The sequence below is a fragment of the Salvelinus fontinalis genome, chromosome 4 (genome assembly GCF_029448725.1).
Source record: "Salvelinus fontinalis isolate EN_2023a chromosome 4, ASM2944872v1, whole genome shotgun sequence".
Classification (NCBI taxonomy): Eukaryota; Metazoa; Chordata; class Actinopteri; order Salmoniformes; family Salmonidae; genus Salvelinus; species Salvelinus fontinalis.
In genome coordinates, this window is record NC_074668.1 from 38,114,071 (window position 1) to 38,139,006 (window position 24,936).

General features: G+C 42.9%; 1 protein-coding gene and 1 long non-coding RNA gene across 4 annotated transcripts; one reads left to right on the forward strand and one right to left on the reverse strand.

The window, feature by feature from the left end:
- The first annotated feature begins 5,650 nt into the window (after window positions 1–5,650).
- LOC129853723 (voltage-dependent anion-selective channel protein 2-like) lies at window positions 5,651–21,688 on the forward strand. 3 transcript variants are annotated; one of them, XM_055920066.1, is made up of 10 exons: window positions 5,651–5,760; window positions 10,700–10,815; window positions 12,342–12,413; window positions 12,973–13,022; window positions 18,457–18,609; window positions 19,023–19,075; window positions 19,293–19,520; window positions 19,687–19,837; window positions 19,954–20,011; window positions 20,184–21,688. In XM_055920066.1, exons 2-10 carry the CDS (start codon window positions 10,704–10,706, stop codon window positions 20,273–20,275), a joined length of 969 nt encoding a protein of 322 aa, XP_055776041.1. In that variant the 5' UTR covers window positions 5,651–5,760; window positions 10,700–10,703; the 3' UTR covers window positions 20,276–21,688. The 3 variants fall into 3 exon arrangements, with proteins under 3 accessions (XP_055776041.1, XP_055776043.1, XP_055776042.1); XM_055920068.1 differs by having other exon boundaries at window positions 19,954–20,015; window positions 20,184–20,262; XM_055920067.1 differs by lacking the exon at window positions 10,700–10,815 and having other exon boundaries at window positions 5,652–5,760.
- LOC129853724 (uncharacterized) lies at window positions 21,532–23,699 on the reverse strand. The gene is made up of 2 exons (XR_008759169.1): window positions 22,810–23,699; window positions 21,532–22,697 (listed from the first exon to the last, which is right to left on the reverse strand). It is a non-coding gene; the product is annotated as an uncharacterized LOC129853724 (long non-coding RNA).
- Window positions 23,700–24,936: the final 1,237 nt, after the last annotated feature.

The window sequence follows — 24,936 nt, forward strand, 5'->3', positions numbered from 1 at the left end:
GCAACAAACGTTCCTTCTGATCCGCAGAAGCACAAAAAATCAAACCCAGCACTCTCTCCAACAGTTTGGATAACTCAAATGATTTCTTCAAGATTGGGCATCTGCTCAGCTGCTCCTCATTAACAAACCATACTCCTACTAGATATGAAGGGACATTCTCATCACTGTACACTACTTTGCTCCGTTTTCCATTCATTTGGACCTGTGGTTCCCAAATTTTTATAGTCCCGTACCCCTTCAAACATTCAACCTCCAGCAGAGTACCCCCTCTAGCACCAAGGTCAGCGTACTCTCAAATGTTGTTACATTTATTAAACATAAGAATGAGTGAGTTTGTCACAAACCGGCTTGTGGGAAGTGAAAAAGAGCTCTTATAGAACCAGGGCACAAATAATAATATAATCAATAATTTTGGTCTTTATTTAACCATCTTACATATAAAACATATTGAAAATTGAGAATGACTCACCACAGGTTAATGAGAAGGGTGTGCTTGAAAGGATGTACATAACTCTGCATTTTTGGATTGTATTGGAGAGAGTCTCAGTCTTAAATCATTTTCCACACACACAGTATGTGCCTGTATTTAGTTTTCATGCTAGTGAGGGCCGAGAATCCACTCTCACATAGGTACGTGGTTGCAAAGGGCATCAGTGTCTTCACAGTGCGATTTGCCAATGTAGGATACTCTGAGCGCAGCCCAACCCAGAAATCTGGCAGTGGCTTCTGATTAAATACAATTCTCACAGAACCGTTTGTTGCAATTTCGATTAGTCTCTTTTATTCAGATATCAGTAAATGGACTGGAGGCAGGGCATGAAAGGGATAACGAATCCAGTTGTTTGTGTCATCTATTTCGGGAAAGTACCTGCGTAATTGCGCACCCAACTCACTCAGGTGCTTCGCTATATCACATTTGACATTGTCCGTAAGCTTGAGTTCATTTGCACACAAAAAATCATACAATGATGGAAAGACCTGTGTGTTGTCCTTGTTAATGCAGACAGAGAAGGGCTCCAACTTCTTAATCATAGCCTTAATTTTGTCCCGCACATTTTAAATAGTTACGGAGAGTCCTTGTAATCCTAGATTCAGATCATTCAGGCGAGAAAAAACATCACCCAGATAGGCCAATCGTGTGAGAAACTTGTCATCATGCAAGTGATCAGACAAGTGAAAATCATGGTCAGCAAAGAAAACTTTAAGCTCGTCTCTCAATTTTAAAAAACGTGTCAATACTTTGCCCTTTGATAACGATTGCACTTCTGTCTGTTGTAAAAGCGTTTACATGGTCGCTGCCCATATCATTGCATAATGCAGAAAATACACGAGAGTTCAGGGGCCTTGCTTTAACAAAGTTAACCATTTTCACTGTAGTGTCCAAAAAGTATTTAAAGCTGTCAGGCATTCCCTTGGCAGCAAGAGCCTCTCGGTGGATGCTGCAGTGTATCCAAGTGGCGTTGGGAGCAACTGCTTGCACGCGTGTTACCACTCCACTATGTCTCCTTGTCATGGCTTTTGCGCCATCAGTACAGATATCATCATGAGCAGCAGCTATGTTTGGCTACATACGGACCATTAGTGGAATTCCTGCGAGAAAGTAACGGTTAATGTGATTGGATGTTAATTATTTGACTAGGCTACCTGTATTTGACATTGTGTTGTTATTTCAATGAACACTAGATGGTTACATTTTATTTTTGGCAGTGAAACGAGGCTACTCAGGCGAGAAAAAAACCTCACCCAAATGTTTAGCCCCTTTGGAAAATATTAATGTTTGAAAATGTGAAGAGAAAAAAATATATATTTATATATAAAATAAAATAAATGTGAATCACATTTTTATTTGGCGTACCCCCGACGGCATTGCGCATACCCTAGTTTGGGAATACCTGTTTTGGACAATACTCAAATTCGCCTTGATTCTACCGCAATTGTATTGAGAATCCACTCCACTTAAGCATGCATTTGGTCTCATCATCAATCAATCAAATGTATTTTATAAAACCCTTTTACATCAGTTGTCACAGTGCTTTACAGGTACCCAGCCTAAAACCCCAAAGAGCAAGTAATGCACATGTAGAAGCACAATGGCTAGGAAAAACTACCTACAAGGCAGGAACCTAGGAAGAAACATAAAGAGTAACCAGACTCAGAGGGGTGGCCTGTTATCAAAAACCTTCAGCTGTGGAGGTAGATATGCCAATACACAGCTAATATCCTCATTGGAGGAATACATGTTTACATGTGAGCTGGAGTCAAAGTTCATCCATTCGTTCAATCAGAGGCAATTTTAAGGTGCCTCACATGTAAACCTCACATGTAAATCTCACATGTAAATCTCACATGTAAATGTAAGCCTCACATGTAAATCTCACATGTAAACCCTGGTTCCCTGTATGGTTTTGGGTGGCTGGACGAAGTGAGGGGGATCTCCCTCACCCGACGTACGTTCTCTTTTCCGTAGTCACACACCAGCTGCTCTGTGGGACAAACCGAGATTACATGGAACGTGACAGAGGTACCACAGTCTAACCGTGTCTGTTTAACCTTTTGAATATATTTTCCTGTATATTAAACAACATCCACCAACCTTGCATATAATGTACTACAATGAGATAAAGTCTAACTATTCTAAGCATGCACTCCAACCACAGATGTGGCTTTGAATTTGACATGGCGTTGAGAAAGAGGGAGAACCCCTCCAGTTTGAGCAGGGCCCCTGTCACCCCTCTCTGGCTCCTCTCCAGGATGTGTGTGGCGTTAGGGCTAATTCATTGGTGCTGAGGGATGGGTGTGCTGTAGAAGCCTGAGTACAACACAGGGTCCGGGGTAAGGGGACCAGAGAGAAAGGCTGGACTCCGAATCAGCGTTCCCCTCCAGGCGACCCCTAGCTGGGATAAGACTCGTCCACAGAAGGATGGGAGTGTAAGGAAGACAATGAACAGTAAGACACTGGGTGACATGTTGTACCAACAATTATTGGGATTTTTAAAAGCTGTACATGTTAGCTATCTTACCAGAGACAGGACGTTTGTAGTATTTGGGGAGAAAGGAGTGCTCTGGGGGTATGTGCTCAGATATAATGGAGGGACCCTCACACATCCCTGAACACCTGTTGCAACACAGAGACCAATACAGCAATTCTAAATTAGGTTAGCTAGCTAGCTAGAGATTTTTCACTGAGTTCACATTTCAGAAAGTAACGTTATCATGTCAGTAAAAAAGTAGCTAGCTTGCTAGCCAGTTAGAAAAAAAACACTCCGACCATGACCTGCTGTTAGAGAAAATGTGGTTGTTAGCTCTTAAATGTTAAGTCCGCTATTTAGCACTACGGTGTTGAACACTAAGCTGTAGTCGGTGAACAGCATTCTCACATACAGTTAAAGTAGGAAGTTTACATACACCTTAGCCAAATACATTTAAACTCAGTTTAACAATTCCTGACATTTAATCCAAGTAAAAATCCCCTGTTTTAGGTCAGTAAGGATCACCACTTTATTTTAAGAATGTGAAATGTCAGAATAATAGTAGAGAGAATGATTTATTTCAGCTTTTATTTATTTCATCACATTCCCACTGGGTCAGAAGTTTACATACACTCAATTAGTATATAGTAGCATTGCCTTTAAATTGTTTAACCTGGGTCAAATGTTTCGGGTAGCCTTCCACAAGCTTCCCACAATAAGTTGGGTGAATTTTGGCCCATTCCTCCTGACAGAGCTGCTGTAACTGAGTCAGGTTTGTAGGCCTCCTTGCTCGCACACGCTTTTTCAGTTCTGCCCACAAATTTTCTATGGGATTGAGGTCAGGGCTTTGTGATGGCCACTCCAATGCCTTGACTTTGTTGTCCTTAAGCCATTTTGCCACAACTTTGGAAGTATGTTTGGGGTCATTGTCCATTTGGAAGACCCGTTTGCGACCAAGCTTTAACTTCCTGATTGATGTCTTGAGATGTTGCTTCAATGTATCCACATAATTTTCCTCCCTCTTGATGCCATCTATTTTGTGAAGTGCACAAGTCCCTCCTGCAGCAAAGCACCCCCACAACATGATGCTGCCACCCCCGTGCTTCACGGTTGGGATGGTGTTCTTCGGCTTGCAAGTCTCCCCCTTTTTCCTCCAAACAGAACAATGGTCATTATGGCCAAACAGTTCTATTTTTGTTTCATCAGACCAGAGGACATTTCTCCAAAAAGTTTGACATTTGTCTCTTTGTCTCCATGTGGCTAGTTAGTCTAAATTAGGCTAGTTAGTCTAATCATGGCCGAAATACCAACCGGGCATCGAACGTACGTCGGTTGAGGGAGATCCCCCTCACTTCGTCCAGCCACCCAAAACCATACAGGGAACCAGGGTTTACAGGTGAGATAGGCACCTTAAAATAGCCTCTGATTGAACAAATGGATGAACTTTGACTCCAGCTCAAATGTAAACATGTATTCCTCCAATGAGGATATTGATTTTGTTAGTCACTCTCACTCAGATAATATATTAACATGGCATGAATCATGGCAATTGCAGGAATAATTGTAGAAATGCAGGAAATAAGCTTTAAAATAGCAGAAATGTCTCTGCACTCCATGGCAAAATGTGTAGAATTTAAGGAAATTAGCTGTAAAACTGCAACAACAAAAAAAGTTGTGTCAAGCAAGCTTATTTGTTTACCTTTTTGTTAATGAAATATTTTTCTGCTAACACATCCCTCTGTACATATTCAATTTGAGTTTTTAATCCCGGTGCTGAGTTAATGTGCAGCGGCTAATTGTATAGCTAATAGGCTATGTTTTTGTAGATCAACTGGGGTGAATGAAGCTACAGCAACCAATGCAATAATGGCTAGGGTAATTTTTGCTTGTTTTTGCTGTTCTCCAAATAGCATTTTAGGGTTTTTAAATTGTATAGGAATGCAGTTAATGAGCTTCAACTTTAACTAAGACCCGTACTAAGGCCCTTGACTCGCTCAGGCGGAACAAACTTGAACCTTTTTTCAATGCTGATTTGAATGTCATTGAGAAAACAGAAAGGTGTCAAAGAAATCCTTTCTGAGTTTAACAGTGCAATATGCAGTAATCACTTCACCGTTTCCTGGTTGCAAAAATTCTAATAGCCTAATTTCAGTTTATGGGATAAAATTAGCAATGTATACTGTAGAGAATCATTGTACCATCTAAACCACTGTGAAATGTATTTTCAATAACCCAAAATATTTTATTTTCAGCTGGTTGAAGTTGGTGTCCAAAACCGAAAGTAAAAGACAAAAAAATGAAATTTAACAACGGGAAGCATAAAAATAGGGCACATAGAATCGATCTACCGTTTCTTAGATTTGCTTTCAGTGAGAATGACCGATCTATAACTCAATTTGGTCTTGTCACCCAAAAAGTTACATATTGCAGCTTTAAAAGTAATCCTAGAAGTAATCATCTATTTTTTTCTCAAAAGTATCTGTAGTCTGATTACAATATCTTTGCTGGTAAAGTAATGGATTACAGTTACAGTTTATTTATTTGTTTTGTAATCTGTTACTCCCCAGCCCTGAGCTTGAAGGCTACTGCAAACCATAAACATAAACAAGCTTTCGAAAACAGTTATTGGCTACTTCTCTCTTTGTTCAATGACAATTACACAATGACCCCGCCTTTTGTGTCAGAATGATTGCGCCTGCTCAGTCCGCAACTCTGTGCTTTCTCCTTCACGGTGCCCTATTGCGCGAGACACAGAACGTTCTGAAACTTCGCTCATCGCCCCTCGAATAAGGTAGGAAATTCATGGCACCTTCAGGGATATTTTATTGTGAAAAGACTGTCTATTGGATTGATACTGAAAATATATTTGACTTATTTGATTGTTCTTTAGATGGCTTAGACGCGTAAAGTGTGGAAGCGAGAATACAGTGTGGTAGGCCACAACATAATAGGACTGCAGGACATACAGGCCTGTCTGTTTAAAAACGGTAGATATCTCAACACTTTAGGGATATTTAAGAATTATTCGTACAAATTAGATTCCTATAACACTAGACTATGCAGGTTGACTATAAGCTATATAATTAATTATGGGCTATACAACCTAAAATAAACAGATTTGATTGCTAACTAGTGCGCATTACGCACAGTATTTAACTTTTGCTAATTACATGCAGTCTCTGAATTTCAGCTGGATATTAAAATGGTTAAGAGTTATTTTCAATTTTATTGTAGAGTTTGTAATTATTTCGAGAGACTGTCTATAGTTCTAGCGCTATATATTTTTGTAAACAGAGCAATGCATTGAACTATGAACAATGGAGACCTAGGCTAGCCATTTGTCTATTCCAAAGGGCAATATATATCATCCCATAAATTACACCCTATATGATAGTGTCCGTGTTTTTGTAAAATGTTTTGTAAAGTTGAAGGCCCATTAACAGCATGGTTTGTGCTGCAGAAACAAGGAGGGTTAGGTTTATCTTCGGGTTGGCACGGTGGACTTTACGCACGCTGGTTCTGGTGTAACATGCAGCAAATAAATAATCCACTCTCGATTGTTGGAGCCACCTGACCTTCTACTATGTTCATTCATGAGCGTAGTAGACGGTCGGCCCACCAACAGGAATGAAGGTGAAAAAGATTGGGGATTTCAAGTGAATGTGAAAACATTGTGTGATGGCACAATAGGTGTTTTGCTCTTTTTGAACCTTTGTTGCTCTCTGAAGTTCTGGAATCCTATTGCGCCGCCGCCTATGGACAATAAAGAATGATACAAACCTTGCTTATTATTGTGGTAGTAGTGTCTGAAGCAGTAGGCCTAGGCCTAGTAATACGCCTGCTGAGAGAAGGCCTATAGATACTTCTAGTAGGTTCAAGTTTAGACTCGTTAAAAGAATGCTATTAATCACAATCAGGCAGTGGTGTAAAGTACTTAAGTAAAAGATACTTTAAAGTACTACTTAAGTCGTTTTTTCCGTATATATAGGTCCATGTACACAGGCTGAATATCAACCCCTATAGGAACATGGCTGTTCTGAAGTGCCTGGCGTTGGGTGGAAGGAATGCACTGTTGAGTAGGTCAAAATGTGATGCCACATGGCCGGACCGCTCATTAGGCAGGATTAGGCAGCCGCCTATGGCTGCAGATTGACAAGGGCAGCATTTTCTGAGCTACCCTGGCCAAGGCGCACCTCTAACAACAAGAATAATTCTGCTCAACAATGTCAATTTCTCTCAATCAGTGGCATATGGGCTTTTTAGGTGAGCACTGATGCCGCCCTTTGATAAGCAGTGCCCACTTTGTCAAAGGCAGGGGCGCAAAATATTTTGCGTGTCAATTCCCAGCACACCTCTCCAGGGTGCTGTTGGAGAGACGCATCTCTGCAGCGCTCCACCAACGTTCCCTCAATTACAACAAAAATCGAACAGAAATCATGTATCAGATATAGGATATGGTAGAAATAGTATGTGGCCTTTTCTGTAGCCTACAGGCTGGACATAAAATGTATGACAGTGTAATTATACAGACACTTTTTTTACCAAATGCAGGTTTCTCTGATCAAATAGCCTAACCTAACTGCCGCTCAATCAAATAGAACATTTGTTGACATGTTAACAAACAACATATCCTCAAAACAGGACAGGTCAAAGAAAAATGGACAATGTAGAATGGACAATCACAACAGTGAGTTTCACCCCATTGTCATGATCAGTGGTTTCAAGTTTGTGTCCGTCAATTTTTGACAAGCTGATCATAGCAAAAAATAAAATATTTCTGCATTTCCCGTTGTGTAAACACATTGCAAATAGACTCGTGATAACTCCTGATAAAGTTGGGTAGCTGATATTCAGAGCTTAAATAGCCAAATCGATTAGTCACAGGAATCAGGACTAATATAGCCAATGCAATGGCCTGTTTAAAAAACGGTGGGCCTAACACCACATGGATGGATGGGCGTTCGTAAAGTTCCATTGAGGGCCAACATGGTAGGCTACACCACAGTAAGCACGAGCCGACGTCTTTTTTTGGTCCTGTCTGGGTGTCGTTTTTTTGTTACAAACGGTAAGCTTACAACAAAAAATCAAATTTCAGGCAACGCTGTAGGCTACACCTCAGTAAGCACGGACCAACGCCGACACCTTTTGGACGTCTTTTTTTTGTTGGTACAATTCCGGACCGGCCATGATTTCCACAACCACAGACATTGGTCTCGCCTATGGCGGAAGAACGGCAAGTGCATGGGTAGCCATAGCTAACCCATGCACCACTGTACATTCAGGCTATAAGTTCACAAGGTGTAACTTCACTTCCCCCGACCTTATCTCACACATTCCACTACCAACATGCCACATAGGCCCGTCTGGGTTACACTGCATGTGAAGATCTGTTTTATTAATTGCTGAACATTATCAGCCTACATCGTTTGTTAAACATTGGATTAAAAATAGATCAATGTAATATGGTTTAAAAAATGTTTACTACTGAGTAACAAGCATATAATAATGGTTTGTACGTCGTATATAAGCAGACCTTAAGTAAAGCGTCACCCTCGCCTGTCCCTAGTCAGTCTCCATCACCAAACCAGTTTCTTTGAGCTGACATGATAATTTTTGCAGCTAACTGATCTCCCCAACAATGATGCTTATTTTTGTTTGAATGGCATAAAGACTAAGGACTACTATGGTGAACGATGTCTGGTTGGTAACTACATTTCCCAGGATCCCACTGGATGTGTTATGCCTATCTGTTTTCAGTTGTTTTCCTGTCCTGTGCGTAGCTGATTTATGAATGTCGTTGTGACCCCTAGAGCTCAGTGAATGTGTTTGACATTGTTTGGTGGACAGGCTAGTGAAGTTGTCAGAGGGGGCTGTGCGTGGGGAGTGAGGAATGGGGGTGTGGGGGGGGGTCAAGGTAGAGGAAAGTAGGGGTCGAGAGGATTTATGGGGGTGGGAGTTGGGCGGGAGTGACGAGGTGTGTGAGGTTAGGGTTGCAAGAGGTAGAGGAGTAAAGCACCCATTTCAAAATGGCGTGGCCATATGAGGTATGGTGTTGAGTTCACCTGGGTTATTTATAGAACAGAGGTTAGGGGGGGGGAGGAGAAGGGGGAGGAGAGGGTGAGGAAGCTGGGAAGAAGGAACTGAGTAAGTAGGGAAGAAAGGGGGCAGGGTGTGTGTCGGTGGGGGTTGTGGGGGGGGGGGTGATTGACAAAGACAGATTCCACACCATGCTGAGTCTGCAGAATGCCCCCCTTGCATCAGTCAGCTGACTATCATAAAGCCTTTGAGCATAGACAACAGCACTGAGACAGGCATAGAGGACAAAAGGTGCGTCCGTGTGTATGTTTGTGCCTGTGTGCTAAATTCCCGTGTGTGCGTATGTTTGTGCATGTGTGCAAAATTCCCAGTGACACCAGGGTAATCGCCACGAAAGCAAATCATCCACCTCACCGCTGTGTCCCCAAATCACCAGATGCTCTCGGTACCATAGTATTGTATGTGTGTGTGTGTATTACCAGATCACTATGTTCTCATAGATGGGCGTGTGCTTGTCATCTATAGAGCCTATTGCTTTGGGTGATAAACATGTCAGTCATATGGGCCATAGAACAGTGTTATTGTTTTTATTTTTAATAGCTTTTTACCCATTTTTCTCCCGAATTTTCGTGATATCCAATTGGTAGTTACAGTCTTGTCCCATCGCTGCAACTCCCGTTATGGACTCGGGAGAGACGAAGGTCGAGAGCCATGAGTCCTCCGAAACACAACCCTGCCAAGCCGCACTGAAGCGGGCTGTGATTAAAAAAAATATATATATATATAGGGCAAAAAACACATCACGACAAGGGAGACACTACATAAAGAGAGACCTAAGGCAACTATATTGCATGGCAGCAACGCATAACAACACAGCATGGTAGCAGCACAACATGACAACAACATGGTAGCAGCACAACACATGGTACAAACATTATTGGGCACAGACAACAGCACAAAGGGCAAGAAGGTAGAGACAACAATACATCACGCGAAGCAGCCACAACTGTCAGTAAGAGTGTCTGGAAGCCAGCCGCACCAATGTGTTGGAGAAAACAACATACAACTGGAGACCGGAGTCAGCGAGCATGCGCCCGGCCCTCCACAAGGAGTCGCTAGAGCACAATGGGACAAGGACATCCCGACCGGCCAAACCTTCCCCTAACCCGGACCACGCTGGGCCAATTGTGCACAGCCTGGGGTCGAACCCGGGACTGTAGTGACACCTCAAGCACTGCAGTGCCTTAGACCGCTGCGCCACTCGGGAGGCCCCATAGAGCACTGCTTGATCAGTGTTGACACACCCTTTGGTTCAATATTAGAGTAATAGTTGCAGGCCCTGCCCTGGAGACGCGCTCATGGGGAATTGATCATGTGTTCTGCCAAATGTGAAGAGCTCAGAGGAAAGGGACTGTTTGATTGCATACGTGGCTTTAGAGTCAAAGTGCTACATGGACTGTGATGATCACCATGCCGATATAGCGCATGCAACTAAGAGAACTTAAAGAGACTGCTTCGGCTATCCTTTCCAAAACCACTTCCAACAAAAGGCAGCACCTAAAACTCAATACAAATTCACAAAGATATCCAGTCCAGTTAAGCTGAAACAGACCAAGTACAGACACCACCAGCATTGTTGTGAAAACAGAGATTGCATGCCTAAGTCTTCTGTCCTTCCTTCCCCACATCTGAAGAGTCATGTCAGACAAAGGCGGAGAGAAGGCGAGCCTGGTGAGGAAGGAGGGGGAGAGTCCAGCAGCACAGGCCAGTCAGAACAAAGGAGCTCACTGTGTGCCATGTTGCCACAAGGGTGAGTGAGGGAGGGAGGGAGGGAAGGAGGTGGGGGAGATACGGAGGTGGGTGAGAGAGGGAGGTGCGGAGACAAAGATGTTATCAGGGTCCCCTCGACTATCTGAATCGATTGATCAATCTACCTGTATCTATCATTCCAGAGAGTAGGCTTTGTCCTAACAGTCTTAGACCGCCTTGTCCCTGTCTCCATTCCTTCATGACTTCTGATTTGAAAGGACTTGATCGGTCACATGATATGTTCAATATGACAAGCCACTAATCTGAAAGGTAGGAAGGTATGTGTGAGGGTTGGGACACAGCCCCTGGACACCAGCAAGAGCACAAAGAGACACACTGCCATGGCAAAGTCACTTTCATGCACGCATGCACACACCGGTAATTTATCCTAGCAGAGACTCAGGGGACCCTGGTGACATCATAAAAGCTAGCATAGTGCAGTTGTGTGCAGTGGTGATAGTTGCTGACCAGCCAAACCCTGGCTTAGGCTTACTGTCGCTCAACAGCACATAGTAGAGCGAATGCTGTGGCGTATACTGTGATTGCTATATGGCATACATCTTCTTCCACTTCACGCTAACCGTTTCATTCCCAGGCAGCTAGCTACTAACAATGCTGACTTAGGCAAAAGAGGTGGCAAGATTTTAAAGGCACAGTTCACCCCAAAATCAACAAACTTTAATCATACCATGGCCCCATTCAGGCTCTCCCTAATATGGTGCCATGTGGTTTCCTGTTTAGAGAGATGATTACCTGGTATACCAGTGGTCAAAACACAAGTCAATAACATTAACTTAAACCATGCTAGCTAGCGGTTCACTAATGGACTGATGCCAGGAATACATTGAGTTAAACTAATTGGCTGGGCTAAAGTGGGGATGTAGGGGAAAGCGACAGGCAATATATCACAGGCCCAGTAGACCAGACCAGGCAGGGCCAGTGTAGCTGGCAAGGCCGTCAGTACTTCACAGTACGTTGGCTTTACAAAACACACCTTAATAAAGGCTTCAACAAAACTTTGGATACTACTTTAGTATGAAGCAATGTATTGACCATTCATACTGAATAGCCTAGTATGCTAGTGTGGATATTATTTAGGACACAGTCAAGGAATGTACGAGGGACTTACCAAGGGTAAGGTATTAGTGGGCCTGTAGATCCTCTAGTTAGTAGACGCTGTGTGGTGTGTATGTTGGTGTGTGTTTGCTTCTGTTGAAAACCTTTCTAGAGCAGCGTGAGGTGTGTGACTGTGAACGCATAGATGGACGCTGTGTTGACACTGTGTGTAGGCCTTGATGCTGTGTATGTTTGCTTCAGTTCAAAGCCACTTCACTATAACACAGCAGTGTTCTGTGTGAAGTCATAGGTAGGTACTGTGTTGGACATATTTTGCATACAAGTAATGTGATGTTTTGCTTGTGTGCTGGAGGCCGTGCTCCATTTGTACAGCATTTGTCCTCCTGTGACTCAGAGAAGTGATGTTGTAGTATCAGAGATACACCTAAACCTGTCTCTCTCTCTCCACAGTCACCATGGCTGTTCCTCCTGCATACTCAGACCTGGGAAAAGCCGCCAAAGACATCTTCAGCAAGGGCTATGGTAAGTCAGCCCCCCACCCACCACCACCACACGCAAGGAGAAAGGGAGGACACAATTACATATTTCATGTGTCTGTAAGCTCTTAGGGTCACTCCAACCTAGGTCTCTCTCCTTTCTTTCTCTCCTCTCTTTCTTTCTTTCTCTCTCTCTTGCTCTCTCCCTCTGAGAACATAAACCTCAGCTGGTCATCAAGGACTCTGTGACCTCTAACCTTATTTATGGCCCCATGGGTCAGCGGATGGGGGTAGGGGACTCAGTGTGTGTGTGTTTTTAGACTTGTTTCATGCTCATTTATATTGAGTCAAACAGTGCCTCTTGTCATCTTTGTTTCATACCATTAGATCTACTTTTCTGCAAATGTTCTTGTCTCACAACCGTAAAGCTTGGATGACCCTCAATGAAGACCCTCAATGAAAACCGTCATGTGAATGATGTATCCAATAACGAAGGGCTACAGAGAAGTATCCCAAATCAAAATGGGGTCTGCTCCTCTATTTTTTTATGAATAGAGACATGATTTTTCTTTTCCCCCTCTCTTCCTTTCTCTTTTCCCCTCCAGGCTTTGGAATCGTGAAACTGGACCTAAAGACTAAGGCCCAGAGTGGAGTTGTAAGTACAACCTCTCTCTCTAGCTCTCTCTTTCACATTTATTGAATTCCTCCTCTGTTTTATACATTATACCAAATGTTTCTTGGAGTTTGGCGAGAGCGTGGTTGTCCTAATGTTTATTTTGCATACAACCTTCCCACAACTTTCTGGGAATGGTGCAGGATACCCAGCTAGCACATGACGTTCTGAGAACCTTAAGTGGGAATTTCAGTACTTCAGCATTTCTGCAGGTTTCCTCGTGGTTCTATTTTAAAGTCATGTTCTCAGAACATTAAGAAAACTTTACATAAAAACCACAAGAAAACATAAGTAACGTTCAAAGAATGTTCTAAGAATGTTATTTAAAAACATATACACTCTGTTCTCAGTGTCAAAAAAACTTTCTATCTTCTATCTTCTGTGTTCAGGTGTGTTGGCTGCATCCACTAATTGGCCACACCTGATCTTAATGAGTGCTTGTTTCCTTTGAAATGGGGTCTGTTTGAATAGACTAAAATGAACAGCTTTATATGAGTAAAAAAAACATGGCATGCTAGCTCCATCATGGTGGTGCAGTGGACTAATTCCATGGATAGAGAACAGAAGATGATAGGTTCTCAGAACGTTATTTAATTACCTTAAAATAACCTATAAAACCTCACAGGAAAACTTTCAGCGAACCATAGTAAAACATTCTTAGAACATCCCTGCAACCTAAAAATGAATGTTCCCTGAACATTTTCACTTCTATTCTCAGAATGTTTAAAAAAAGTTTTACCGGTCAGGAAACGTATTGCTTCGTTCCCAGGACCAATGGGAAACCAAAAACCCACAACTTCCCTATGAACCAAATGTGCTACCTGGGGGTAGACTCCTCTCTAAGCTAAAATATATTTACCTAGGATTGCCATGCAACACTCATTGATCAGATGTGTAATATTTGAGAAATACTAACACACACATTCACATTACATTGTGGTGCTGGGGATAAAAAAAAAAACATTTCAATTAATTTATCACATATGTGTAACATTTACATTTAGGCCACTCTCGAACAGAGTGACCCATGCAATAGTCTGTGTGTTTGTGTAGTCTAGCCTTACAGTATAAGCTGCATGTCTAGACCTTAACCTCAGGGCTGAACAGGAAAGTTGAAATGGCTGACTCACTGTCTGCTGGCAGTGTGTGTGTGTGTGTGTGTGTGCCAGAGAGTCTGACAAGCTGTCTAAACCAGTCAGCTTGGCAGATCACTGTCTGACTACAATCTACCTCTACGTTAGAACAAAATGGATACCGCCCATAGCATTGCTGCTCCCTAAATACTATGCGTTATATTCTCTTAAAAGGTGTCAGGGGCAACAATACTGTGTATAGGATTATGTTGTTTTTTGTCATTGTCTTCATCTTGTTTCGGCCTGTACACATTTTGGATATGGTCGATTCCAGAGTTATGGACATTACATTTGCGGGCAAAATCACAACTTTAATGTCTCACAGAATGGACAAACAAAATGTAAATGTTGATGTGTATGTTTATAGTACCCCTTGGGGGGAGTGTATAGCCCCGCAGCAGACTTCTAAATATTGGCATGTTGGAGAAACAAAGCAAATAAGAAGAGTTCTGGATGTAACATGGACAAGCTTTTTGGGGAGAGTGAACATATTAGCAAACGTCTGTGAGTTTGCAAGTATTAGGTCAAAACATGGATAGCGATTTTGAGGGATAGGCATGGCTGAACACAAAAATGATCATTTTGAAAATATTGTCATTTCCATTCTTACTTTAGAGAGGGAAAACTACTTTTATGGATGTTACACCCTCCATTATGCATGTTAGAGTTTTGAAATAAACATTAAAATCTTAAAGATTTCATTATCAAAATCTATCATTACACATTTGATGTCATTTGGATGGTTTTTCAAGGGTCAGCAGAAGGATTGCATAATTACAGGTAGCCTGAATAGGCCAGTCCTGATTGTTTTTTTCCCCCTCTACTTTATATACACTGCTCAAAAAAATAAAGGGAACACGTAAACAACACAATGTAACTCCAAGTCAATCACACTTCTGTGAAATCAAACTGTCCACTTAGGAAGCAACACTGATTGACAATAAATTTCACATGCTCTTGTGCAAATGGAATAGACAACAGGTGGAAATTATAGGCAATTAGCAAGACACCCCCAATAAAGGAGTGGTTCTGCAGGTGGTGACCACAGACCACTTCTCAGTTCCTATGCTTCCTGGCTGATGTTTTGGTCACTTTTGAATGCTGGCGGTGCTTTCACTCTAGTGGTAGCATGAGACGGAGTCTACAACCCACACAAGTGGCTCAGGTAGTGCAGCTCATCCAGGATGGCACATCAATGCGAGCTGTGGCAAGAAGGTTTGCTGTGTCTGTCAGCGTAGTGTCCAGAGCATGGAGGCGCTACCAGGAGACAGGCCAGTACATCAGGAGACGTGGAGGAGGCCGTAGGAGGGCAACAACCCAGCAGCAGGACCGTTACCTCTGCCTTTGTGCAAGGAGGAGCAGGAGGAGCACTGCCAGAGCCCTGCAAAATGACCTCCAGCAGGCCACAAATGTGCATGTGTCTGCTCAAACAGTCAGAAACAGACTCCATGAGGGTGGTATGAGGGCCCGACGTCCACAGGTGGGGGTTGTGCTTACAGCCCAACACCGTGCAGGATGTTTGGCATTTGCCAGAGAACACCAAGGTTGGCAAATTCGCCACTGGCGCCCTGTGCTCTTCACAGATGAAAGCAGGTTCACACTGAGCACATGCGACAGACGTGACAGAGTCTGGAGACGCCGTGGAGAACGTTCTGCTGCCTGCAACATCCTCCAGCATGACCGGTTTGGCGGTGGGTCAGTCATGGTGTGGGGTGGCATTTCTTTGGGGGGCCGCACAGCCCTCCATGTGCTCGCCAGAGGTAGCCTGACTGCCATTAGGTACAGAGATGAGATCCTCAGACCCCTTGTGAGACCATATGCTGGTGCGGTTGGCCCTGGGTTCCTCCTAATGCAAGACAATGCAAGACCTCATGTGGCTGGAGTGTGTCAGTAGTTCCTGCAAGAGGAAGGCGTTGATGCTATGGACTGGCCCGCCCGTTCCCCAGACCTGAATCCAATTGATCACATCTGGGACATCATGTCTCGCTCCATCCACCAACGCCACATTGCACCACAGACTGTCCAGGAGTTGGCGGATGCTTTAGTCCAGGTCTGGGAGGTGATCCCTCAGGAGACCATCCGCCACCTCATCAGGAGCATGCCCAGGCATTGTAGGGAGGTCATACAGGCACGTGGAGGCCACACACACTACTGAGCCTCATTTTGACTTGTTTTAAGGACATTACATCAAAGTTGGATCAGCCTGTAGTGTGGTTTTCCACTTTAATTTTGAGTGTGACTCCAAATCCAGACCATGGGTTGATAAATTTGATTTCCATTGATCATTTGTGTGATTTTGTTGTCAGCACATTCAACTATGGAAAGAAAAAAGTATTTAATAAGAATATTTCATTCATTCAGATCTAGGATGTGTTATTTTAGTGTTCCCTTTATTTTGAGCAGTGTATATCAAAATGAACCTTTACCAGTTAAATGTAGACATAAATATAATATTTTTTTTATATATTACAACTTTTCTGAAATATGCAAATTAGACAATATACATGTGCCTATACTGCCAATCCACCTTTCTGGACCCTGGATAAAGTCTGTATATTTTGGGGGCTTTCATTTGAAGAAGAAAATAATACTCCACGATTATTCACAGATTGTTGAAAAACACTTTATTATCGTTCTATCTAAAAAAAATAAAAACAACAGAACTGCCATGTATGAGAAATGCATTTCAGCATATATTTTCCAAGAGAATCTTGGCTAGAAAACGTCATTTTCAAGATATCAACAATTGCTTCAGTAAGAGTCTGAAGAATACATCCCAGAACAACCACACAAAATGTGAAGGCACAATCCTCTGAAGCTAAAATAGGATACATCAATATCCATCCCATCCACCACCGTAATGGAAGTTATGGATATCATAACAATGAAAAAGGACATTGACAATGAAAAGAGAGAAACCAATTATAGACCATATACAACCTTGAAAGTTATCTTTACAGAGAAAGTTTCAAGACGATCCGATGTAAAGTGCATGTTTTTACAAAAACGTCCTTAACCTTATGGACGTTACATTATCTGTGCCATTCACACCCCTATCATTACAAGACTGTAGAAGACACAAACACAACTCAAGACACTTCAATTTGGTCTGTATTGTTTCATTAACATCTCATCTGAATCTCATCTGGGGGACAGCTGTGAGTGGAAAAACAAGCTATGTGAGCCCTTTCTAAAAGCCATGAAATATGATTGACTGAAAAGCCTTTTTTTAGTCTTGCTGTCAAAATTCATGCAATATCCTTCTTAAACTTTTGAAATAAAACCTAAACTCCAACAAGACCTTAAGCATAATTATGAACGTGGTTTCATTAGGGCATGCTCATGTTGACCTTTCCACGGAATTGCCCATAACTATATCAGCCGTTTGGATAACTCATCTTCCTCTCCCTGTGATTGAATTGAATCACAAAGCAGATTTCATGAAATACACTTTACTTGTACGATCATTTCCCCTAAAAGTCAAGCGTGTTCTGTAAATTAGATGTTGTATATCTATGATTCACAGTTCAAACAGTTGGTTGTGAGAGTGTTCAGTTCAGCTTTGGTATCTCTGGTACATACATTATGTGCATTAGAATCTTCTTTTCTGAAAGAGTGGGAAAGTGATTGAATGTGAATATCTGTATGGTTCTGACCTAACGATATCTGCCTCTCTCTCTCTGCCTTTTTTCTGCTTCCTCTCTGGACTTCATTGTCAGATGGTAAGGTTGTGTGTGTGTGTGTGTGTGTGTGTGTGTGTGTAGAAGGCTTTTCCTCCTTGCAGCCGTTCTTGCAGCAGTGTCCCAGCTGATTGATTGATACCATTCCCCTTGCACTGCTAAGGCCATATTGACATTGACTCCTATCCCCGGACAGACATTTAGACTGGTCTAACTGGCCCGGTTACTGGTCTACAGGTTACTGGTCTGCCAGTGACCAGATGACTGGCTTGAGCATCTACCACTACTCAAAACGGTAGCTGCTGACTACAGCCAGTCATGCAAACCTGAGAGGAATTGCTTGGCAGAGATGTGGTAGGGGTACTTATCTATTTCCCTGTCTCTATTTATCTTTATCTCTGTATCCCCCGTCTCTTTCTCTCATCAGTGAGGAGTGTGCTAAGCTCTCTTTAACAGCCTCCTCTCCTGTAACAACAGTTCCCCTTCTCTTCTACATTTTCTCTCCTATGCTCCAGTTTCTTCTGCTGTGCTCTCTTACTTTTCTGCTGTTAACCATCCCTCATTTCCCTCTTCCTCACCTGCCACTCTCCTTCCATCTCTCAGGAGTTTGCGACCTCAGGCTCCAGTAACACAGACACAGGGAAGGCAGCAGGTAACCTGGAGACCAAATATAAGGTGAAGGAGCTGGGCCTGAGCTTCAACCAGAAATGGAACACAGACAACACCCTGACCACCGAGGTCTCCATGGAGGACCAGGTGAGTTTGAAACCAGTTTAGCCTAAAATCAGGTTACACCGCACCAAACCAGCTTCTGACATCACTTGATGTTAACTCATTGATCACCAGTATGTAAATGCATCCAATAGACTCTGAACATTAAACCCAAAGTTTAGTCAGTAATATTACCCCTATTGTTCTCATTGTTCTGTGTCTGCTGTTCACCAATATATAATCACTGGAGGCTGCTGACGGGAGGACGGCTCATAATAATAGCCGGAACGGCGCAAATGGAACGACATGAACACCTAAAAACCGTGTGTTTGATGTATTTGATACCCTTCCATCTATTACTCTCCAGCGAGTAACCACGAGCCCGTCCTCCCCAATGAAGTTGTCACCAACCTCCTGTGTATGTGCTGTATCTCCTTCTCTGTCCTGTGTTTCTGTAGTTGGCTAAGGGCTTGAAGCTGGCTCTGGACACATCGTTCGTGCCCAACACTGGGTAAGCTAATCACTCACTGGTCAATCATTACCTCCCTCCATATGCCTTAGCGGTGCACACGAACATTAAGGATTTTGAAATAAACAGCACCAGTAAAGGGAGTAAAACGGTCACTTGGGCAGTTTCGTTCATCCGTTGTCAAATTGGGGAACATAATGTCACAGCAATCCTGACACCCTCTCTACGTTCATCCTGTCCCCTTCCCCTCTGTCTGCAGTAAGAAGAGTGCCAAGTTGAAGACTGGTTACAAGCGGGACTTCATCAACCTGGGCTGTGACCTGGACTTTGACATGGCCGGCCCCACGGTCCACGCGGCTGCCGTGCTGGGCTATGAGGGCTGGCTGGCTGGGTACCAGATGGCCTTCGACACAGCCAAGTCCAAACTGTCCCAAAACAACTTTGCCCTGGGATACAAGGCTGGGGACTTCCAGCTCCACACCAATGTGTGAGTACCACTACACCTAACCTTGACTACTGTCCCGCAGAGGTTATTTTGTGTTTGCAGAGTTGTTTTCTCCATGTGCAATTTTTGTTGTCATGATCCACCAGAAGTTGATTTAAGAGCTATGTAGCACCCTATTGATGAAGCCCATGGTGTTTTGTTCTCTCAGTAACGACGGTACAGAGTTCGGTGGCTCCATCTACCAGAAGGTGAACTGCCACTTGGAAACAGCCATCAACCTGGCCTGGACGGCCGGCAGCAACAACACCCGCTTCGCCATCGGAGCCAAATACCAGCTGGACAAGGACGCTTCCCTGTCTGTGGGTACCACAACCACACATACAGAACCACATACCAGTCCATAGTGCCAGAACAAGAACCACACAACCATGCAAATACATGCTTGTCTCACCTCTGTGTCTGTCTCCCCCTGCAGGCCAAAGTCAACAACGCCAGTCTGATTGGAGTCGGCTACACACAGGCCCTCCGGCCAGGTAACTCAAAACTGACCTTTACACCAGATAACTAGCTGCATCTGTCTATATCTACACACCTTGCCTATTAGTACCACAGGTTGTGGTTAGAAGAAAGGAAGAGGTGATGTCTATGCTCTATATATGAAAGGAGCTGTACTTTGTGTGTTAAGACTGGTGTCTCTCTCTGTAGGAGTGAAGTTGACTCTCTCAGCTCTGATCGATGGGAAGAACTTCAACGCAGGCGGCCACAAGGTTGGCATGGGCTTTGAGCTGGAGGTGTAAGGATGGAGGGGAGAGGATAAGAGGGGGATGGGTGAAGGAAGGGAAAGATCCCGAATCTGACAACACACACACACACACACAGAGAGTGTGCTTTTTGGCCTTAACCCTACAGCCCTTAGCACCCTCTGAGACCTCCAGTACTATATTAAAATGGACAGACTGTCGAGGAACCAAGTTTTTGGTTAGTTTTTAGTTGTTTTAGTTCTCTCTGTATTATCTCCTTAGCAATACCACTATGTAAGGGACATCTGTCATGCCATGGCACTGGAGCAGCAGCCAGTGAGCAAGTCTCAAATAACACTCTATTCACCAGGAGTTTACTAATTCACGTAGGGCTCTGATCAAAAGTGGTGTACTGTATGCAGAACAGGGTGTTTGAAACAGACAAGTCTGGAGTCAACCTTTTGTTCCACTTCCTCCCCATAAGCAGACATGTCCTCTTTTCTGTGTGTGCACCTTTTTAGTAGGGTTTGATTGTGTGGTATAATTTCACTTTGCCTGAGATCATGTGTTTAATCTACTTTTGACTTGTGACAAAAAAAAATGTTTGATTGACAGTGTACTTTTGTTTGTGTATTTGTGGTACATTCTATTGATTTGATCAAAGCCAAAGGGGAGTTGTTTTCAAGGAATAACTTGAAGTTCTGTTGTCCCAGACCTTTTACAGACCTATTTGTGGATGGATGTCCACTTTCAGTGATGCATAAACAGGGACACATTGACACGAGCATACTGCAATAAAATGGGTGGCTAAGAACTTGAAAATGAGACCGGTTGATATTCTGTTTCCAAATCAGGGAAAATATCTGTAGTACAGAGAACTTGAAGATTCCACCTTGACAGTAAGATTTGTTGACTGACTTGTATTCCCATTCCAGAACATAAAGCAATGTAACAATGGCTGAATGTTCTGCCCAGAGCCATACATTTAGAAAGTTAGGCCAACATTCTGTTACATACCATTGTTTAAATATTCCCCATGTGATGTTAAGGAAGCTAACGTGGCTGCCATAGAATGTTTAAGTGTCATGTAAATGCATCATAATGCAGAAACCGCATTGGCCTACTAAATACATGGTTCTGGTTCTGCCTAATGTCCCACTGTTTTCTCAACGTCTCTTGTTACCTCTGTTTTGCCCATTTCAACTCTCTGTGTAAGTATCTCTGATTGCCAAACTAATACCCCATACATTTCTCCATTTGAATTCTCTTATTTTGGTTCAGAGTTTTGAGAAGGCATACAGGCATGGTGGATATCTTCCTTACCTCTTTGTAATTAAATTTGTTGTATTTTATTTTCTGAACTCTACCACTATCATGCCATTTTGTGTCTGCTGTGCTTGGGTCAGGGAAGGTTGTCAATAGTTGAAACCTCAAACTGGAATTCATGGAATAAAGAAGAATTTCAAAATCTTTGTTCTTGTTTTCATGCACAGTGACTTGAGAAATACTGCACCAAACATCTTGGTTAGATGTAAGACCTTGGCAAAACCGTCAAAATTAATTACAGATTTCTTGAGTTATCTTTGGATTAATTTTGACTATTTTGACATTGTACTGGCTACGGCATCAAACAGTAATATTGCAGCTTTTTTCTCATTTTTCAAGCAAAGGAATTTTAAGGGAGTATGCGAGCACAGACGTTCACTTCGCCTAGCTGAATTCTGCTAGGAGCAAACCGAACCTATGTATGCGGATACCTTTATAGTTTGTTACAATATCTGTCAGGCAGATAGTTCCTTGGTGGTTGAAGTTCAATTCAACCAGATACACGTACTTACACTTAACAATAATAAGACCACACTTAACAATAATAAGACCACAGTAAAATACAACAAAATCAAACAACCAAATGTTATACTGCAAAATATGTTGAAACATCAATCAAAAATATACAGTATACACAAAAACCCAGAGAATATCCTGCATCAGCCTTAGTTACGTAAAGTGAATTTGGATAGTATTAATTCGGAAAGAATATGAAAGCTACAGCTAAAACTTTGGTCAGAAAATATTTGGTGGCAAGCATAAAATAAAATATTTGAAAGATTAGGAATCATCACCAGAGTTCAGTCCAGACCAGACTTGACCCCTTTAAGGACCAGTACCACCAGGACCTTAGTCAAGAGGACAGTTTGGATCTGACCAGGCCATTGGTTTAAATACAGCTATGTCACCTGGTTCAGTAAATACATTTCCCCCATACGAATCTACTGGATTACTCCAATGCACCATGGTGTAGATTACAGGGGGTGTTGGCCATGTTAACGTGGACCCCCCCATAAGCCTGGAAAAGAGAAATTTTGGTTCAATACATTATTTTAGGGGCAACTCCAAGAGTCAATGTCAAATGGCGCAATGCACTCTGTTGCAGTAAGTCTTCCCCACCACACAGCAGCAGCAGAGGACCACAGCAGGGAGTCTGGAACGGGACAGCGCTTCTGTTTGACATCAGCTTGAGACACACCACATCAACACACTATCTGTCCACCTGAAGGTGATAGGTGTGTGTGCATGTGTCTGTATGTACTCACGGCTGCTGTAGGCTGGGTCTGGGGGTCAGTAGAGGCAGAACAGAGGAGGAAGAGCGGACCCCATCCACAGGACTCCCACTCACGGGGCTGCACACTTTACTCTGAATAACAACAAAGGATACACACTGATCAGGAGATCACACACACACACGAGTAAAAGTAGAGATACCTTAAAAGAAAATGACTCAAGTAAAAGTGAAAGTCCCCCAGTAAAATACCACTTGAGTAAAAGTCTAAAATTATTTGGATTTACAGACGAAGCATTTGTGTTTAGTGAGTCTGCCTGATCAGAGGCAGTAGGGATGACCAGGGATGTTCTCTTGATAAGTGCGTAAATTAGACCATTTTCCTGTCCTGCTAAGCATTCAAAATGTGACAAGTACTTTTGGTTGTCAGGGAAAATGTAAGGAGTAAAAAGTACATTATTTTCTTTAGGAATGTAGTGGAGTAAAAGTAAAAGTTGTCAAAAAATATAAATAGTTAAATAAAGTACATATACGCCAAAAAACTACTTAGGTAGTACCTTAAAGTATTTTTACTTAAGTACTTTACACCACTGCATATTACCTCAATTACCTCGACTAACCGGTGCCCCCGCACATTGACTCTGTATAGCCTCGTTAAAGTTATTTTACTGCAGCTTTTAATTACATGTTACTTCTATTTTTTATTTTTCCATTTTTACTTAACACTTATTTTTCTTAAAACTGCATTGTTGGTTAAGGGCTTGTAAGTAAAATTTGTTTTGATCTTACTGCAGGGAGAGAGTGAAAACGCAAATGTGTGTATATGTAACGGCATCTGAGGGGTGTATAGACTAGTGTGTGTGTGCATGAGTCCCTGAGGTGTGTCGAAATCTTTGAGTTCTCTCGTAGAACTGGAATGCCTGGACCACCAGATGCACTACCTACTGACCCCCCCCCCCCCCCCCCCCTCCCCCCATACCTCTGGTCTGGAGAGAGGGAAGAGAGAGAGAGATCTGGAGACAGAAAGAGATAGAGATGGAGGAAGGGAGAGGGAAGGGAGAGGGAAGAGAGAGGGAGAGTGGAGAGAGCGGGAGAGCGAGAGGAAGAGAGAGAGAGGTTGTTTTCCATTCTATAATGACATGTTCTCAGAATCACAAATAGACATCAGGTGTCTATAATCTATGTGACGGTAAATGATCATGAAGGGAGAAGTGGTAAACCAACCTCCGGGGTTTCTCTCTGAGTTTGCGGAACAACTCCTTGGCCTTCCCCTCACTGTGGCCCGAAAGAGGTGAGAACAGAGAATGAACATTTACAGTATTAGCTCACTAAAGGCCAAGTATCAGCTGACACTATGAAACTGGTTAGATGTATTTATAGATCTTGCTCTGAGTTAACTGGACTGTTGAGATGTTTCTGTCTGTCTCTTACAGTGTGTCCAGGGCCTCTCCACTCATCCACAGTTGTCTCTTGAGCTCCACAATGTCTGTCTGGAGGAGCATCATCTCCTCTCGCGTCACTGGGCAGCTCACGGCTGGGTTTCCCTTTTTAGTCCATAATAGTTTGCAAGCCCTGCCACATTAGATGGGCATCAACAGCCGGTTTAGTAGGATTCAATCTTAGTCCTGTATTGACGCTTTGCCTGTTTGATGGTTTGTCGGGGGGCATAGCGGGATTTCTTATAAGTATCCAGATTAGCTTCTTGATCCTTGAAAGCGGCAGCTCTAACCTTTAGCTCGGTGCGGATGTTGACTGTAATCCATGGCGTCTGGTTGGGATATGGTCACTGTGGGGACTACGACGTCGATCCACTTATTGATGAAGCCGGTGACTGAGGTGGTATACTCCTTGTATGAATCCCAGGAACATATTCCAGTCTCTGCTTGGAAAACAGTCCTATAGTGTAGCATCCACGTCATCTGTCCACTTCCGTATTGAGCGAGTCACTGGTACTTCCTGCTTTAGTTTTTGCTTGTAAGCAGGAATCAGGAGGATAGAATTATGGTCAGATTTTCCAAATGAAGGGCGAGGGAGAGCTTTGTATGCGTCTCTGTGTGTGGAGTAAAGGTGGTCTAGAGTTTTTCCCCCTCTGGTTGCACATATGACATGCTGGTAGAAATGACGTAAAATGGATTTAAGTTTGCCTGCATTAAAGTCCCCG

Excerpts from the sequence above, each read along its gene's own strand:
- LOC129853723 (XM_055920066.1), top strand. The coding sequence starts at position 10,704 with ATGTCAGACAAAGGCGGAGAGAAGGCGAGCCTGGTGAGGAAGGAGGGG. Across the intron at positions 18,610-19,022 it reads AGGTCTCCATGGAGGACCAG|TTGGCTAAGGGCTTGAAGCT; the intron begins GTGAGTTTGAAA and ends GTGTTTCTGTAG. Across the intron at positions 19,838-19,953 it reads ACAAGGACGCTTCCCTGTCT|GCCAAAGTCAACAACGCCAG; the intron begins GTGGGTACCACA and ends CTCCCCCTGCAG.